This window comes from Brachyistius frenatus, unplaced genomic scaffold (genome assembly GCF_029030835.1).
Source record: "Brachyistius frenatus isolate BFR_SWC_R1_liver_20210118 unplaced genomic scaffold, ASM2903083v1 Contig_23, whole genome shotgun sequence".
In the NCBI taxonomy this organism is placed as follows: domain Eukaryota; kingdom Metazoa; phylum Chordata; class Actinopteri; family Embiotocidae; genus Brachyistius; species Brachyistius frenatus.
The window spans coordinates 942019-958689 of record NW_027210622.1 but is presented as its reverse complement, the minus strand read 5'-3'; the positions used below and the strand labels follow the sequence as shown (position 1 = coordinate 958689).

Genomic DNA, 16671 nt, shown 5'->3' with positions numbered 1-16671 from the left:
CCACACAGGAACCCTTCAGCGAGCCTCACACACACATCGTCTCCTGTCAGAGCTGGTGGAGCATCTTGCTGCCTCTGCCTCGGCAGGCTGGTGACTGACGAGTGATGACTCAATGAAATACAATAAACTGAGACAGCAAGACTCTCCTCTGTAGCTGTCTTTTGCTGTTTTTCCACCTTCTGCAACTGGAAGCGGCGAAAGAAAAGAAGAGCAGCTGCTGGACCGATGGAGAAGAAGCGTGGATCGTCTCATCAATACGGTTCACTGGAGGGCACTGAATGGAGCAGGGACACCAACATACCAGGTAATCTAACCAACAAATACTGCAATATTAGTACTTGTATCCTATCTCCCATGTAGCTCCTAAAATATCACTCTAAATTTTGCTGATGTTTCATTTCTTATTACCATAACATTACCACAGGTAGTTATAGTGTCTTCTGTCTACTCTGTCTAGTGAATAAATGAATTTATAGAGACGTCAATGTAATTTTACACTATATCCTATAATCTATGTGATAAGGCTTTGTAGGTGTGTGTTCTTTTTTGACTTGTTCTAGGTTTATTTGGGCCATTTTCATAGTTGATCAAACCAGCTCGTGTATTTTTCTCATGGCACTACAGGCAGCAGTTCTGCAAATGTCATGAATCCACAGGTGTCTATTGAGTGTCAGAGTGTGCATCTGTGTTTATGTGTCCTTCCTGAGTCAAAGTAAAGTGAGACTGGTGACCAAACATTGGAATAATAAATCATTGCCCACATGCGAGACACTGACAGCATCTAGCTTCAGTGTTCTATCTGCCAGTAGTCTCTGAAATTGTTTATCTCATTGTGAGCCCCACTATTAGTGTTTCTTTGTAGGACAGCGACCGATATTAAATCATACATTTCTCTATAAATTGTTTGGTCTGTAAAATGTCTATCCCAGTCTTTGAAAGTCCTTGATGATGATGTCTTCAGGTTGCTTGATTTGTCCAAACAACCATCCAAAAACCAAGACCGAAGAGCCTGCACTTGAATAAATGTCTGACATCTTTGTTGAAAGTAACTTTAATAATTAATCTGTTATTAACTAAAATTAGTTTTGTAATTACAGCTCTATTTCTTCACTTCTTCCCCATGTTATAACTGTGTGAATAAGAACATGTCTTTTTGAACGGGTGCTACTTACATGCATGAAGCCTGTTGATGTGATCAGCTAAGAAGGTCGTACAAAGTTATGCCAAATCTCTGATTTTCCTCTCCACCTAAATGACTCTACTCTCTTTATTTATCTCACTCTCACTTTTCTTTTTCCTCACCTTTTGTGCGCTCATCCTCCTCATCTATTATCCTCTGTCCTCCACCATTGCCTTTTCGTCTCGAATGTGGCTGATCTGTCTGATCTGCCTCATTAGTCAGAAAGCACATTGCGGCCGTGTAAAAGTGAGGGTTGGATTCAGAGGAAAGAGTGTAAACTGAACTCATAATGCAATTCACCTGTATGTGGGCTTGGATAAAGAGAAAGGGCAGGGAAGGGGAAATGTGGGGTGAAATGATGAGAAGCTAAGGGAGATGAGAAACTGTGAGAGAGTGAGAAGGTGTAGAGGAGGGAACATTTCACATGGGCCTGGTGATGAGTCATAACTGCTCAGTGGCAGAATAACCTGTCCTAGAGGGCCTCTGCAGCAAAACATATTGTGTCCAGCAATGTGGGAATATACTCAATTCAACAACTCAACAATTGTGTTGCGCATGACGTATGCAATGACAGATCTGAAGCCAGGTCACGACCAGTATTTAACTTGGCTACATCGAAATCACCAATCAGTTTTTGGTACAGATTTAAGTTATGATTCACCAATAATATTTATTGTTTGCTGGTAGCGACTGAGATGTGAGGTTATATCAGCGGACCCTGTTTTCATGTGCTCTGTAAATCAGTGGTTATTGCTGATAAATTACAATTCAGCATCTTTACATGCATAATGTGAAGTATAGAGTGCAGGAGGAGATTGAGATTGATATAAAAAGGAGTGGCTCGTTCTGTTTTATACGACCCTCGGTGATATAATGAAGTCCCTAAACTGTTACCCTCACCTTAACCATCACAAACACACACCAAACCCCAACTTTTACCTACACCTAAGTCTCACCTGAGCTATCAAATCACGTATGAACACGAAAACCAACATTTGAGCATTTGTCCCAAAGTGACAAGCAGAAATGTCCTCACTCCACTGCCACCAAGGCACCCACTTGTACTATACACTTGGAAAATGCACAATGTTACCATGGTCTCATGAAAGGAAGTCTAAGCTATAGTCTGTGACTTTTGTCATATTAATGAATGTTTGGTACATTCAAAGCCTTGTGAAATGTGTGTGCACAAAGCTGATTAAGTCTGTCACACACAGTCAGATTATTTACTGTATTTCACAGTATATATAGTTTTAATATCTTGCGTTTGGTGAAACTTTCCCATACACAGTACTGCTCTGTGGTCAGAGCATGCAATAAAAATACTTCTGCCGGCTGAGCCAGCTTACTTCTGGTTTTGCTCTGTTAACTTGAATGGGGATAAATACATTTTTATCTTGCAGCTATTCTGCAAGTCATTTGCGGCCATCATTTATTTGCATATGCAAACACGTGTTGACAGTATTTTGTCATTGGAATTTTACTCACTGGAGTAGGGGGAAGCTAAAGTTCCACTCTGCAAGTTTAACGTAATGCTTAGCATCAATTACACACTCCAAAATATCTTTGTTAGAAACCCGGAGTTAGTTTTTACTGCTGACATTTTGGCTTTTCTTTGCAGGAAAAGCACAGTTGGGACAGAAGTTACTGTAAGTTAAACCTGTTTGACGAAGTTTAATGTACTGCTGTGAAAAAGATCTATTCAGTTGTTTGCCAAGTGGAATGGTTAGCTTGCATTGTAGATAAGGACAGAGCCAGGTGAGCTGATTCTTCTTAGTTCAAGTGTTTATAACCTATAGTCTCCTGGTTCCCTCTCCATAGTTAAAGATATAGACAAGAGAGAAGCCTTGATCTCCAAGTCTAATTCATGGCAATACCATAAATATGCATATTTATACCAAAGGTTGAACTGCAGTGTTCTTTTAAAATCAGACAGAAGCCACAAATTGCTTGAAAAAAAAAAAAGGTTTTATTGCTAAGCAACAGGAAAGATCTATAGCACAACAGACTTTGCAGAAGAAATAAAAGTTTAGAGTTAATATTGTGTTTTGCTTACATAATACAAGATTAAATACAATTTCAAATTTCATTTTATTAAGCTACAGATTATATTTATACTTTATCATTTTAAATTAAGTTTATTTGTAACTTTATGCAATGCACTTTGAAATTGTTTAATTAACACATTAGAAAGCAATGTGAAGGTGTGACTTTATCTTTTTTTTTTAATCTATCAGTTTTAATCCCATTAACAGTTAAAATTCACGAGAGCATTACTTTCTCCTCTAAGGTGTCAAGGTTGTCTTGACGCTATACACTGACGTCAGCCAGATTTGTCATAGTAACAGAGTGTCTGTGTGACGACGTCTCTCTATGTTTCAGGATCCCTGTGTGTCTGTCATACAAAGCAAACTGCAGCTGCGGGCCCCCAAACAAAGCTGTAATGCCAGCAGGAATGCGAGTCCATGTAAACCGGCAATTATCATGAAGCTTTTGACGGTGCTTTCACTACTACCCTGGAGTCACACAATCTGAACTTGAACGACTATCATTCACTCAATTTCTATTCTGCTTTTGTTGCACGAGATGCGTCTTCAGTGCACTTTGAACCTAGCTTCACCTTCCCAAGGCTAAATGAGACTAGAAACCAGATTACATACTAGAACGCTACTAAGTAATGACGTGTGTGAAGAAAGGATTTAAAGGCCCCAGGAGGAGTGAGGGACCGACAGTCAGTGGTGGTATTGTTATCTCCCTGGTTATGGTGCAGCTCTCCGCAGGGAAGTGACAGTTATCCTCAACCGCTGCAGAGCTAGATGGAACAATTCGAGAGCAGGAAGAGGTGATTTCCTTCAATTGTAAAGTGGTGACTGTCGTTACGGGACTTTAATCGTATACTTTCAAGGACGTCCACCATACGTGGATCTCAGGGTAACTTTAATTCTATATATGTATTTTGATGCACATGGCTAAAACAGCTATTTCAATAGAAGGTGACTGTAGTCCAATGTTTGATTTAGCAGCTTGCTGGTTTATTTGCTTCTAGTGCAGCTGCTTCTGCTGCTCAAAGTGTACTGCTGCTTCACTGTGTGAAAGACTTTGATGTCCTTTCATACCACACAAATACTTCCAGGGACCTTGGGACAGATTCATTAACAAGTATTACAGAGCTGTGCGGAGCAAGCCCACGCATCGTTGTAAAAGTAGCTGAGATTCGTTCAGCACACATTGTGCTTTTATATTGTTTGCTTTATTTGGGTATTTTGATTGAATTTTCACAATTCAATGTGACTTTATTTTAACAGGACAGTTAAATGGAGGCAGACAGGGAGTGATGTGTGAATGAGATAGATATAAATACGGTCTCATTTTTATTATTACTGTTCATCAAGCCAATACGGTACCCCATGTAGGATGTGATTATTTAATTACTCGAAAGCTGAGCTGCTGTGTGCCCTTAGTATCATTTCATTGTTCTGTAAAATTAATTAATAAACTGTACTATTGCTGCTCTAAATATTTGATATAAAGAAATTATTCAACGGCGGGTCCTTTAAATTATTCAATCTCTTTTGATTATGCCTGAGACAAATTTTAGATACAGTACATGTGTTCTAATCCTTGCAAAAGAAGAATATTAAGGATTGGTCATGATTATTGAATTGTCATTAAATCATAAAAACATTGTTTATGAAACTATTGTCTTAAAAAATATATTTGCCATTCTTTTTACTACCACCTGGTGATAGCATGTTAGTACTGCCTGGAGGTGGTGGAAATGCACGTAAAAGCTTTTAGCCAACCCTAATAAACAACACTATAATAAGAAGAACAAGACGTTGATACAAGGCTGCAGTAAAACATGTGGCACTGTGAGACTAGTTGCAATGTTACAAACAGGAGAAACATGCAAAGGCTAAGACAGCCATTAAAAAAAGTTCTGTGCAAAACTCCTTTCAAAAAATAAATGAAGATGGGGTGCAGGGTAAATACTCCCAAGTAAAACTATCTTATCATAAGTCCACCACAACTTTGCAAAGTCATTTGAGAACAAAGCACTGAGGAGATGCTCCACCCATAGATCAACTATCAATGGCTAGCCATGTCACCATACAAAATAAGTTTGATGTCAGATGTACAGAGCAAATAACAGCCAACATCTCTTGTTTTTGAGCCGGTCAGGGTGCGAGTGGGTCTCTCTCCCCTCGTGTATGGGTGTTTGTGTGCGCTTGCATGAACATCAAATGTTAAACAGTATTTTTGCTTAAAATGCCCCCCCCCAAAAAAAAAAAAAAAACAACCCAAAACAATATCACACATTGACACACCTACAAAGTACACAAGTAAATTATAAATGTGTGCATCTATATAAAACAAGTACCAATAGTCTTTAAATGTCATAAGGCATGTCATGCGGTGTAGACATAATTTTTTTTTGCCAACAGGCAGACGATCAAATACAACACAGTGAACGTCTGTCTACAGCAGTGCAGTTTAATTCCTGGACTGACCCACCAACGTTGGTTTATGCAATTAAACTGTTTGTGTATGTGTGTGGTTGTCAGGGGACAACCATGTGAGATGTGCCAACCACTGACACATGGTAATTTGGCTGTGATGCTTTCTCTGCTCTTTATCAAGCAGAAATTTCAAACAACATCTGCTGCAGATGTTTATAGAGTTTAAAATGCAGATTGATATGTCGCTATTGTTCTGCAGTGGCAGGGTGCATCGTTTTAATAACTCATCAGTGCCAACATGTCTGCCTGTCTCTCTATGGTATTTGTCAGTCAGTTCAAGAAATGTACACTCCCTTTTATAATGAGAATATTCTAAACACACTGCCAGACATGTTGCCTATTTGTCCAACACATGATCTTTTACAATATTCAGCAAGACTAAAAGCTGTCCTTGTCTTTCTCTTTGTCAGAGGACGACGTGGTGTCAATGGCGGACTCCACCATCACTGTGGATGACATTGAAGGGGAGCTCTTTAAGATTGAAAGGATCAGGGATGTCCTGGTCAGGAGGGAGTCAGAGCTCAGATACATGTGAGTGACTAAACATTACAGTACCAACACTGCTTTCACTTGGTGTCATGACTGCTGTTTGTAGCCGGTTCACTCGACTACTGGATAAAATCACAATTATTCTGGTCTGAATAATAAACTGATTCTTTGTATTTGAAACGGTAGCCTTGTGTCGCAGTGATTTAGCCTCTTTGGTTTAATTTTATGGTTAAATCTGTGAATTTTAATTCAGGAAAAAGAACTTCAGTTTCTGCAGTTGGAAGTAATCATTGGGGGATTTGGTTTGGTACATATTGCATGGTCTGAAGAGTTTGGGAAGCTGTGTGCTAAGGATATCTACATCAGTTATGGGGCACAATATAGCTTCTGTTACAAACATGACACATGAAAATCCTCGATTCAATTAATTAGCTGTTGATAAAAAAAAAAAGTGCACCAATCAGCTGGGAACAAAACACAGAACAGAAACCAGCACTTCACTTGAGAATTGCAGCAGTTGATTTTTCCCAGCAAAAAGTAGGTCAAATCATTCAAGACACGTCGCCATCACAAACATATCTACTGGCACGACTGCCCTCTATTCACTCCCCTCATTTCTCTCCATCACACCCCAGGTTGGTCCCTATTAAAATTCCAATGGCTTCACCCTAGCTTCCACTAAGCAAGCTAATGCATGGATATTTATTCATATACTCCTCACACACACAGTGGTGAAGCTCTCCCTCTGCTGACAATGATGAATGGGTGTAATGTGTGTGAGTAAGCGTCTGACCCTGTGTGAGCCTGTATGTGTGTGTTTCTTGAACAAAAATTCAGCTGCTGGGATGCAAGGTTCACGTAAAGGCCTCTAACTTGGCGAGGAGGGCAAAGAGGGATCCACTGACACCAATTCCCCGAGGGGCCATTGAGAGAGGAAGATCATGATACTGACAGAGGCAGTGTGAAACCTATCTGGCTCAGACATGCCTCAAGGATTTCTGTTCAGAAAAGATTATACCATCTCCTGTGTGAAATATATGATCACTATCAACCATTCTGTGTTTGACTTTCATTTTTTCCATTCAGAAGAGAGTCAAGATTTCACTCTTGTTTCCAGGTATACTGTCATCTAACGTCATTGATCTACCTTTAAAAGATTGTCCACAGGCTCTGGAGGATCCTGAATCGAGAGGGTCATGGGCCTAAAGACACACCAGCAGTTCCAGATACCTGTTGGCTGCCTAACAGGGGCTTTTTAATTTGTCTGATGGAAACTTTCTTTAATAAGCCTTTATATGACTGAATCTGTCTGTGCTCTAAATCACTTATCATCCTTCCCATTTTGCATAGAACTGAGAATTGCTAAAGTAGAAATGAAATCTCAGAGCACAGACCTTCGCCAAGGTCAACAGTCCATTCTACTATGATATGCATCACTTCAACCGCAACCACTATACTCTATATGTCCAAATATATGTACAATTGTGAAGATGCTATGATTGTACAGACTCTTATCCTCCCTTATGAAACCACTTTCCCCTGGTGCTCCACAGAGTTGGACAGGCCATCAGGCATACAGGGACATATCCTGGTGGGCTGCGGCAGCGGTCAGCTGGTGGACCGTCACAAAATCCTTAAAAGCTTTTACCAGCTCAGTTTGTCTTCTCTGTTTGCTGTCGTTCAGGATGCGCATGAGAGCGTGCTGTGAGTGGTCTGATCCCAACGGATAAGTCCAAGGCTGAATTTCTCTCCCAGAACACCTCTGGTGCTCCTTAATGACTGCAGGCTGTATTAAGTGTGAGCAAGTATATGTGTATCACACAGGATAACTGGTACCTGCGAAAGTGGATTGTGATATGGAATTATCATATTTTTAGAACGGAACATGTTTTGTCACAATTGAACTTTACTGTCATCTACTGGATTTTAAGATGTATGAACCTATCTTGCAATGGTAATTATAGTGAAAAATAATTCATGGATTTGCCACCCTCATTCAGATTAATTTCAAAACCTGACGGGTTCTCCCTTAACCCATGCTACACATTTTAACCAAGTTTCATGAAAATCAGGACAATGTACTCCAACTGACCAAAAAAACAACAACAACAACACTGAACACATAACCTCCTTGCTGGAGGTAATTAAGAGGAACAATCTCTTTAAATAGATATTTCTTTAAATAAGATTGCCTGCCAAACTAATTAGCAACCCTGTCCGAGATAAATGCCAGTTTTCTAAAAGGATGTAGGAAATAAAATAAGCAAATGCTTTCAAAAACTTTCCTTGAAAAACGGAACTTTTATTTGAATGCATTTAATTTATTTATTTAATCTCACTTGCATAATAATTTTGAAGAAAGTGATCTGATGTGCATCATGTGCAGTACTTACATAAGTGCTTGTGTGTATGTTTATGTTTGCATGTGTTTTTTGTGTGCCATCATGGCTGAACAGGATAGATGACATTCAGCTGTGCAAAGAGATTACTCGTCTGAAGAAGGAGCTGAGCAAATTAGTTTCCATACAAGGTGGGTGTCCCTTCAATGCCAATGGTAATGTTAATAGTGGATCAAATCAGACGAAAAAAGAAACAGTTTGACATTTTGGGGAATAAGTTAATTAAAGTTATTTCCCAGAGTTGGATGAACAGATCAATTACACAACTACATACCACAAAGAATGGAAATGGGGGAAACAGCTAGCCAGGCAACCCCCTAAACTCATTATATATAATATGTACATAAACAAACAGAAATATGACAATAAAGGATGTAAAAAATAAACAACATCAATTCAACAGTGTTGGCCAACAACTTCTATGCATTGTTTTTTTTTTTAGGTTTCTGGCAATGCACAGATTAAACAAACATGGTACAATATGCAAATCAGGCAGTGTTGGAATGTGCATTTTTTTTGAAGAGAGCTAGATTAGGTGTTTTCCTTGCTTCTGGTCTTTATACTAAGCTTGGCCAATCATCTCCAGGCTCCACCTCCATAGTTATATTCATTACACTGATGGATGGATGGATGGATGATGGATGGATGGATGGATGGATGGATGGATGGATGGATGGATGGATGGATGGATGGATGGATGGATGGATGGATGGATGGATGGATGGATGGATGGATGGATGGATGGGTGGATGGATGGATAGCTGTTCAGCAGCATATACAGGGCAAAAATATTGAATATACTTTAAAATAAAATGCACATTCTATACATTCAAATAAGATAGACTAATATTAAATAAACTAAAGAACAGAGCAATGAATTAAAACAAAACAACAAACAAAACAGCAGTGCAAGGGTGTCATTGTTGTGTGATGGATTTGGCGAGGGGTGAGTTGTTGTATAGTTACATACGCATTAGTATTCTGGTTATGACTGGACTTTTGGGATATCCTGGTTATGAGTTTCATTTGTAAACATGTCTGGATTTTGAAACTCCTGGATAAAGTTTAATCTAAACACGTTATTACAGTTTCTGAACATTCTCTGCTGGCAAAGAAAATTGTGGCTGAAATGTTATAAATTAAGGCCCAACAGATGAAACCTGAATACAGTTATCCATACAGGAATATAGACAACCAGGTTTCTCATGTTCAATGTAAACACCATATCCTGAATGTGATCAAAACCAGGATAAGACACACAACCAGGATACTGATGTGCATGTAAACACTCACTGACAGTGGTATTGATCTTCTCATCTAACTCCCCGTAAGAGTGTCAATCCTGGTATTTTATAGAATGTGTATCACAATTAAATTTTCATACATTTATTTTCATCTTTGTTTTAATAATACTTCTACATGTCTGTCTTTTATATATTTTAAACAATATATTAATGCCTAGATGTTTCTTTAATAAGTGCTATGTTTTAAAAAAAATTATTTTTCTCGATACTGTCTTCTTCCTTTGTGCTACAGATAATGACAAGTCCAACGAGGACCGACAGAAGGAAGAAGAACTTCTGCAGCAGATCCACAAGCTGGTTGAGACCAGAGATTTCCTGGTGGACGACGTAGAGTTTGAACGACTCAGGTGTGCTTCCAGCTCCACATTTTCAATCAAAGACGACCTAAAGTAGGAATCCTCCAGTTGTCTGTACATGAGGATTTTGAATAAATCATAAAAAAAATGTAATATGTCATTCTGCTGCTAATAAAGTGTTACCAAATAGATAGAAATGCAGTGCACATATAGTATCCATTCAGTGTCATGGAATTAGCCAACGGGACAAAGGTTGATCTGATATCTGTTCTTCATGCACAGATCTTTGTTAATACTGATAAGCCATAGAATTTTAGATCCTTGGTAGTCACTGAAGCTGATAAATTTGACTCTCAGTTCAGTGTCATACATACTGTATGCAGGCCTTCACAAAGCTGCCCCAGTGCTCTCAATGAAAACACCGGAACGACACCTAAGGCACAGAGCTGTGAGAGAGTGCACCACAGAGGGAACAGTAGAGAGCCCTTTCAATTAAAGATGTGTCAGTGTGCATCAGTGAGCACTGAAAGAGGAGTTACCAGCGATTTGAAAAAAAACAAAAAACAAAAAAACAGTTCAGTCAATCAACTCATGTGGATTAGATTATTATATAAATTTACCATGCACTGCATTAATGTGTGGCTCTGATTGTGTCGGGGACATTACAAACCTGCCTCCACAGGGGAAGCTAGATTCAGACTCTACAGGTGATGAGTGGTATCGGCATTGTTGCAGCAAAAATAATGAGCGGAGCACTGTTGGTTTAAATACACCGCCATGACTAAAAGGCACCCTTTGGTGTTGGATGTGTGTTGCAGCGACAGGAGTTTGTCATCTAAGTGGAGGAGTGGACAGGATTTGGGCTGTCTGAACTTGCTCGCAGGCATCATTTCATCAATCTATTGTAGCACTTTTGAGACGCACCAGTTCCTCTGAAGGTCTTTTCAACCCTTCCTGTCACAACGGATAACCCTTCACTGCATTTTGAATAGTTCAGGATATTTTAGGAAAACAGGGAAGCAGTTGTCTTGCATATTATATTTACTGAATGCAGACCTGTCAAATGTATGTACTGTAAAATATTTTCAAATACTTATTAATTTTAAGTGAGTTTAACCTAGCTCGAAGCTGATTGAAACAATGGCCGCATAAATTTATTTTTTTAGATGTTTTGTTCACAATTAGAGATAACTTAAATTTCAAATCAGTTGTCCATTTTGCTCCCATTTCTTGGTAATCTATGCAGGAAATAAATGGACTTCCGCTTACCCCGTTGCTTTCGGTGTGAATGCACTACTGCTGTAGCTACACGACGTCCTCAAAAGGTTCTTTAACTTCTCACTCCATTTCTGTAATCTGACATCTAATGTGACCTGACAGCGGACAACCAGATGGAGCACAGAAAACGTATTATTCTGTTTAATCCTCTCGCCGCTCCAATCCTCCGACACTATCAAACATTGTTAGTTTGCGTGAACAACACTTCTGTGTTGGCAGTTAACAGCATGCCGTGAAAGCGCTGAAGGGCTGCTGGGAAGGTGAGAGGCAGGAAACAAGAGAACGGTAGTACAGAAATGGATCGGAGAAAGGAAAGGATGTGACAATGCTTAAGGCCATTTTGTCCATGCTGATGAATATGGGGATCTTTCTTTTGTTATTTCTCTCATTTCTTATCATGACTGTCCTTCATGACAAAAAGTCAGTGGTTTTTACCCCAAAACACAGCCAGCACTATTACGTTAACTTGCCTTTTCCTGTAACATCCTATATTAGATATCAATGTGTAGGAGAGTATAGTGCTTCAATAAGCTCTACACAGATCAAAAAGCATTATGTCTCTAAAGCTCCCTTTATAGAAAAATTAAGCTACCACATTAATTGAATGCATCAATAGACCCTCCCAGAGTTCATCTAATCTTCTGCCAGAAGCACTAACTGCCAGAAGCACCTTAGGTCTCTTATCTACTGGGTGTCTGGAGAAAGTGTTTCATCTTCCCACTTTAGTAAAATCAGCCTTCTTGAAATTAAAGAGGCAATGGGAATGAAGAGTACCCAAAACACCTTAGGGGGGATTTTTGAAATCTTCATAAAGAATTTTGATCAGTAGAAGGAGAGACAGAGGGAGAGAGACAGCTTCTCTTTTATAAAAACAATAGAGGATTTGAAATGTTTGTCTGAGTCCTTTGTGCATTCATGTACAGTATATCCCTGTATTTTAAATCAATCTTTCTTCATTTCCACAGGGAGAAAGAAGAAGATAAAGAAATGGCAGATTTTCTGAGGTCCAAATTTCCAAGAAATATGAAGAAAACAGGTATTTAAGCATAAAAAACTTTGTTCTCTGCAGGGTGTAGAAAATGAGGAGGAAATATCACATCAATGTCACATCAATCATTTCCAGTCATTGCATTCTTATGGGCGTAGAGCTCAGGTTCATTTTAAAACTATTGGAGCAGCCTATGACAAATCGACATTGTACACCATATGCAGCTAAACTCCACCACCACTGCAACTACGTTTAGAAAAAAACTGCTCAACTTCAATGTCATTGCACTTCGACACCCCCACTGGTCGGTGTTTGGTCCGCCCCTTCAGAGTGTCTATGCAAATGTTTATAAATAATGTTACTCCAGTTGACTACAACTATACTCATTTCTTTACTGTAAATGCAATTAAAAGTGCAATAAACATTGAAAGAAAGCCATCAAGATGTATTTAAAAATGGTCACACCTGAATATCAGCATTTTTGATCATGCTAGTAGTCCTTTCAAGACCAATATCTGCAATTATAAGAACAGAAGGATTGGCTTTAATCTATCTTGCCTTAATGCATATTGGTAAGGTTAGGTGCAAAGACAAATAGAAATGCGAAAGCTAATTCAGCTCCATAAATTCTTGTAGTATTCAGACTGTGATCAAACTCAAGGAAACAGCTTTACCATGTGGCAAGGAGAAATATACAATCAAATATAATCCCTAGTCTTAATATAATCACCTCCCATCCACTTTCCTCACAGTGTGATGTTCTATGTTGCAGGTGTACCAACCAGAAGAGCACCAACCAGGGCTCAGCAGACCTCTTCACCCTTCACCAAGACAGGCCTGACCCTCTTAAAGGAGTGCTGTGGTTTTACGTGCTCCATCATGTAGATGAGAGCCAAAATAAGAGGTGACAAAGGGGCAACAGACCAAAATGGCCATTCAACAGGAGTCAGTGTTTCCAGTTTCAGCTTTTCAGTCTAAGAAAAACATTGAAGCATGGACCAGTTGGGAATTTTGCAATGTTGCAAACATGATGCCATGTACTCTCCATCCCCAGAACCAACTGTTTCTTGTGCATAGCTTCAAATCTGACTTTTTTTTTTTGTCCACAACTCACACATGAATAGTGTACACATTAATTGGATTCAACTTCCACAACTCACCCACAAATTCTTATATATACAGTATATCTATATATATACACACACATACATATATATATGTAATAAAGACTTCACTGAGCCTTGATAAGTGTCATCTCCTTATTATAAAAGTAGCCGTTTTGTAGGAGTCAGCGGGCCAGTGTAGGCACTGCTGGAACTTTAGAATTAGCTTTAAGGAGATAACGCTAATGAAACTGACATTAATCGGGAGCGCTGCTTGGACAAAGTTGCTTGTGATTTGACTCCAGATTCAAATGGGTATGACCTTTGAAAAATGTTGCTTTGTGAAGGAAGAACCAGTGCTATATCATGCTCTATTTTCCTTTGAAGATACAAAATGTAAATCACTTGAACATACTTCCATGTTCTGCAGCAAAAAAAAAAGTTGTTTTATGTTAATCCTCACTAACACTGGTGTTTTAGTTTTTGACAAGATTCAGTCTGCTTTTATCAAAATAACTGATGAGAATACGAAAGTACAGAGGCGATTAACAAGTTGACAGCAACAGGGAACGTTAACCATTGCAGTGCTGTGTTACATTATGACTACGACTGGATACCAAACTTTGTTACTTTTATGGCACTGACCGAAATGCTTTGATATCTATTATCAGAAAATTGCTCGTCATTTAGTACCACATTTTTTATTTAGGCTACATGCACACTAACATGTTTTTGCTTTAAAAATGCATAACTTTTGCTCTGTTTATGCAGATGTAAATCTCATCAGTGACAGTGAGCCAAAGCTTTTCCCATACATAGCCTCGACTTTAGTAGGCCACTCACATACTGTAGATAATACCACGAGGTTTCAGCTTAGGTGAACCTTACATTCAAACACTTTGTTACAATATTTTTAAACAAATTTTTGTCCGCATACTAGTTTTAATGTGCTGCAGTAAGTAGAGGCATTAAGGGAACATCAGTAAATTGTGGGGTCTAGCAGTAGCTTCTGAGGCGTTAGGGGAACATTGGTAAACTGTCAATAGCTTTGATTTGTGCTGTAATGAGTACGTTTTATTTAGCTTTTCTTAAATTTCATCAAATTGGTATCGAAAAAGGTATTGCTCAGGGGCCAGTATTAAAGTCTAGGTGTCAGTGTCCGTATCAATATATTTTTTTACGATAACCAGCCTTTATCAGGACAGAGGTGGTCATATGGCACTGTACATGCTGAAATATCAACATATTGACAGCTTTTAATTGAATTGGTCACTATTAGCCCACTGCTCTCAGTTTTCTGTCATCCATTTGTATGTTTCCACAAATAAAAGGGTTAAGTACTCAACTGGCACTTACGACCACTAATCTTAATATGCAGTATAAATCATCTCAAGGTAAAGACAGGCATCATACACATCACACACTCCAATTACCACTCTAATAATTATCACTCTCCTGCCCAAGGGCAAAGCCCCAGCCCATTTCCACGAGGCATAAACCTTATATATTTGTTATAACTCCAAATTAAATATTTATAGCCTTAATGTGTACCTATAGAGGGTGTTGATAAAGCTCATCAGTACACGACAAGGGGTGCAGGGATGTAGAGGCCAATTGCAGGTCTTTTGAGTTGCCAAGAAGAAGAGTCTCCATGGCAACCTGGTATAACCCATACCTTTACAATGAGACAATGAGGAGGGTTGGATGTATGGGAGATATGAGCTTTCAAAGTTGTGACAAAATCAAATATTATTGATATCATGGTCACCTTATGAAAGGCAGGCAGGAAACAGAATAATACAGGGAAATTAGATGTGTGCCTATATTGTTGAAATACTGTATGTAACATGCGTGACAGAAAAATCTAAAGATGAAGCTCCAAGAAAAGTGTATTTATAGGTACGACTGTTTGTGTCAGTAATATATGAGAAGAGGTGATTAATCTAATAACCATTTGTTTTTCGAAATGTTAAATGATATTAAAGACACATTTTGCCACAGCAGAACTAATGGATTTAGTCAGTAATGGTTAGTTTATCAGGTGCTAATTTACAAATACAAATATCTTGGAAAATAATCTATCATAAAAAGATTCTCATAGAGACATTGCCTTTTTAAGTTGGTTCCTACAGTTGAGTTGCACAGTGAATAAACAAAACTTTGCCCTGACAAAGACCTTCAATTTATCAGTAGTTATTTTTTGTGTATGGATCTTGGTTTTGTGGCATGTTTTAATTCTTCATTTTTCACATTCAGAAATAAAATCAATGATCACAGCATTCGGATGGTGTGCTTCATCCCCTGACTATGCTGTGCCCGAGTCAAGCAAGGATTCCAGAATATTCTGTGGAAAAGACCACGTAGCCTCTTAGGAAAGACACAGTGTCACAGGGGAGGGAGCCACAGAGAGAAACAAAATACAAGAAGAGAGGTCTAAGTGGCCGAAATCAGGGGAGATGAAGAAAAGAGTAGGAGGGCACCAAGTTAGTGGGGGTCTAATCTTCACTGAGTCATCGTTCGTGGACACTGTGAGCTCCAGCAAGGGCAGCTCTAAGTGAATACTATGTAAAAAAGGGCAGGACTGTCATTCAAATGACCTAATCTTGTACACCTTCTGCACAGCTCAATGTGTATTCGAGGAGCTAGTACAAATGTGTTAGTATATGTGTGTCCAAATTAAATGAGGACAATGCGTGAGTGTATCTGTGCAGTGTGTATACCGGTGCATGTTTCTGTGCCTAGTAACACAATTGTGATAATGAGAGGTACAGTAGCTGTCACGGCTCTGGTACTATGGTTACTGTGACTTGATGGTATACTATAACTTCTTTCATTTGTTTGTTTCATATAACAAACTCCCCTGGAATCTTAAGCAAGGCTGCATGCGTTTTGAAATTGCTAGGGGAGGACTACGAGGACCTGCTTCTCTAATGATCAGGGCACAGTATTCTCATGTCAGCTTTTCATGTCAAGCCTTTTAGATGCAATACTGACCTGTTTCATTCCATAGTGTCGAGTTTCAAAAGACAGTCAAGCAAAATACAAAAACGTGCTTGGTAAATTCCAAGAATGACAAACAACTTTTAAAGACTTTAAAGAAACGACAAATTGGCA

General features: G+C 38.9%; 1 protein-coding gene across 1 annotated transcript; it reads left to right on the top strand.

Moving 5' to 3' along the window:
- The first annotated feature begins 62 nt into the window (after nucleotides 1–62).
- pik3r6a (phosphoinositide-3-kinase, regulatory subunit 6a) lies at nucleotides 63–15924 on the top strand. The gene is made up of 6 exons (XM_069697216.1): nucleotides 63–304; nucleotides 6111–6231; nucleotides 8646–8719; nucleotides 10125–10239; nucleotides 12432–12502; nucleotides 13227–15924. The coding sequence occupies exons 1-6, from the start codon at nucleotides 226–228 to the stop codon at nucleotides 13337–13339; spliced, it is 573 nt and encodes a 190-aa protein (XP_069553317.1). The 5' UTR covers nucleotides 63–225; the 3' UTR covers nucleotides 13340–15924.
- The last annotated feature ends 747 nt before the right edge of the window (nucleotides 15925–16671 follow it).

Coding starts and splice junctions, on each gene's coding strand:
- pik3r6a (XM_069697216.1), top strand. CDS start 226: ATGGAGAAGAAGCGTGGATCGTCTCATCAATACGGTTCACTGGAGGGC. Junction 6,232..8,645: donor GAGTCAGAGCTCAGATACAT/GTGAGTGACTAA, acceptor ATGGCTGAACAG/GATAGATGACATTCAGCTGT. Junction 10,240..12,431: donor GTAGAGTTTGAACGACTCAG/GTGTGCTTCCAG, acceptor TCATTTCCACAG/GGAGAAAGAAGAAGATAAAG.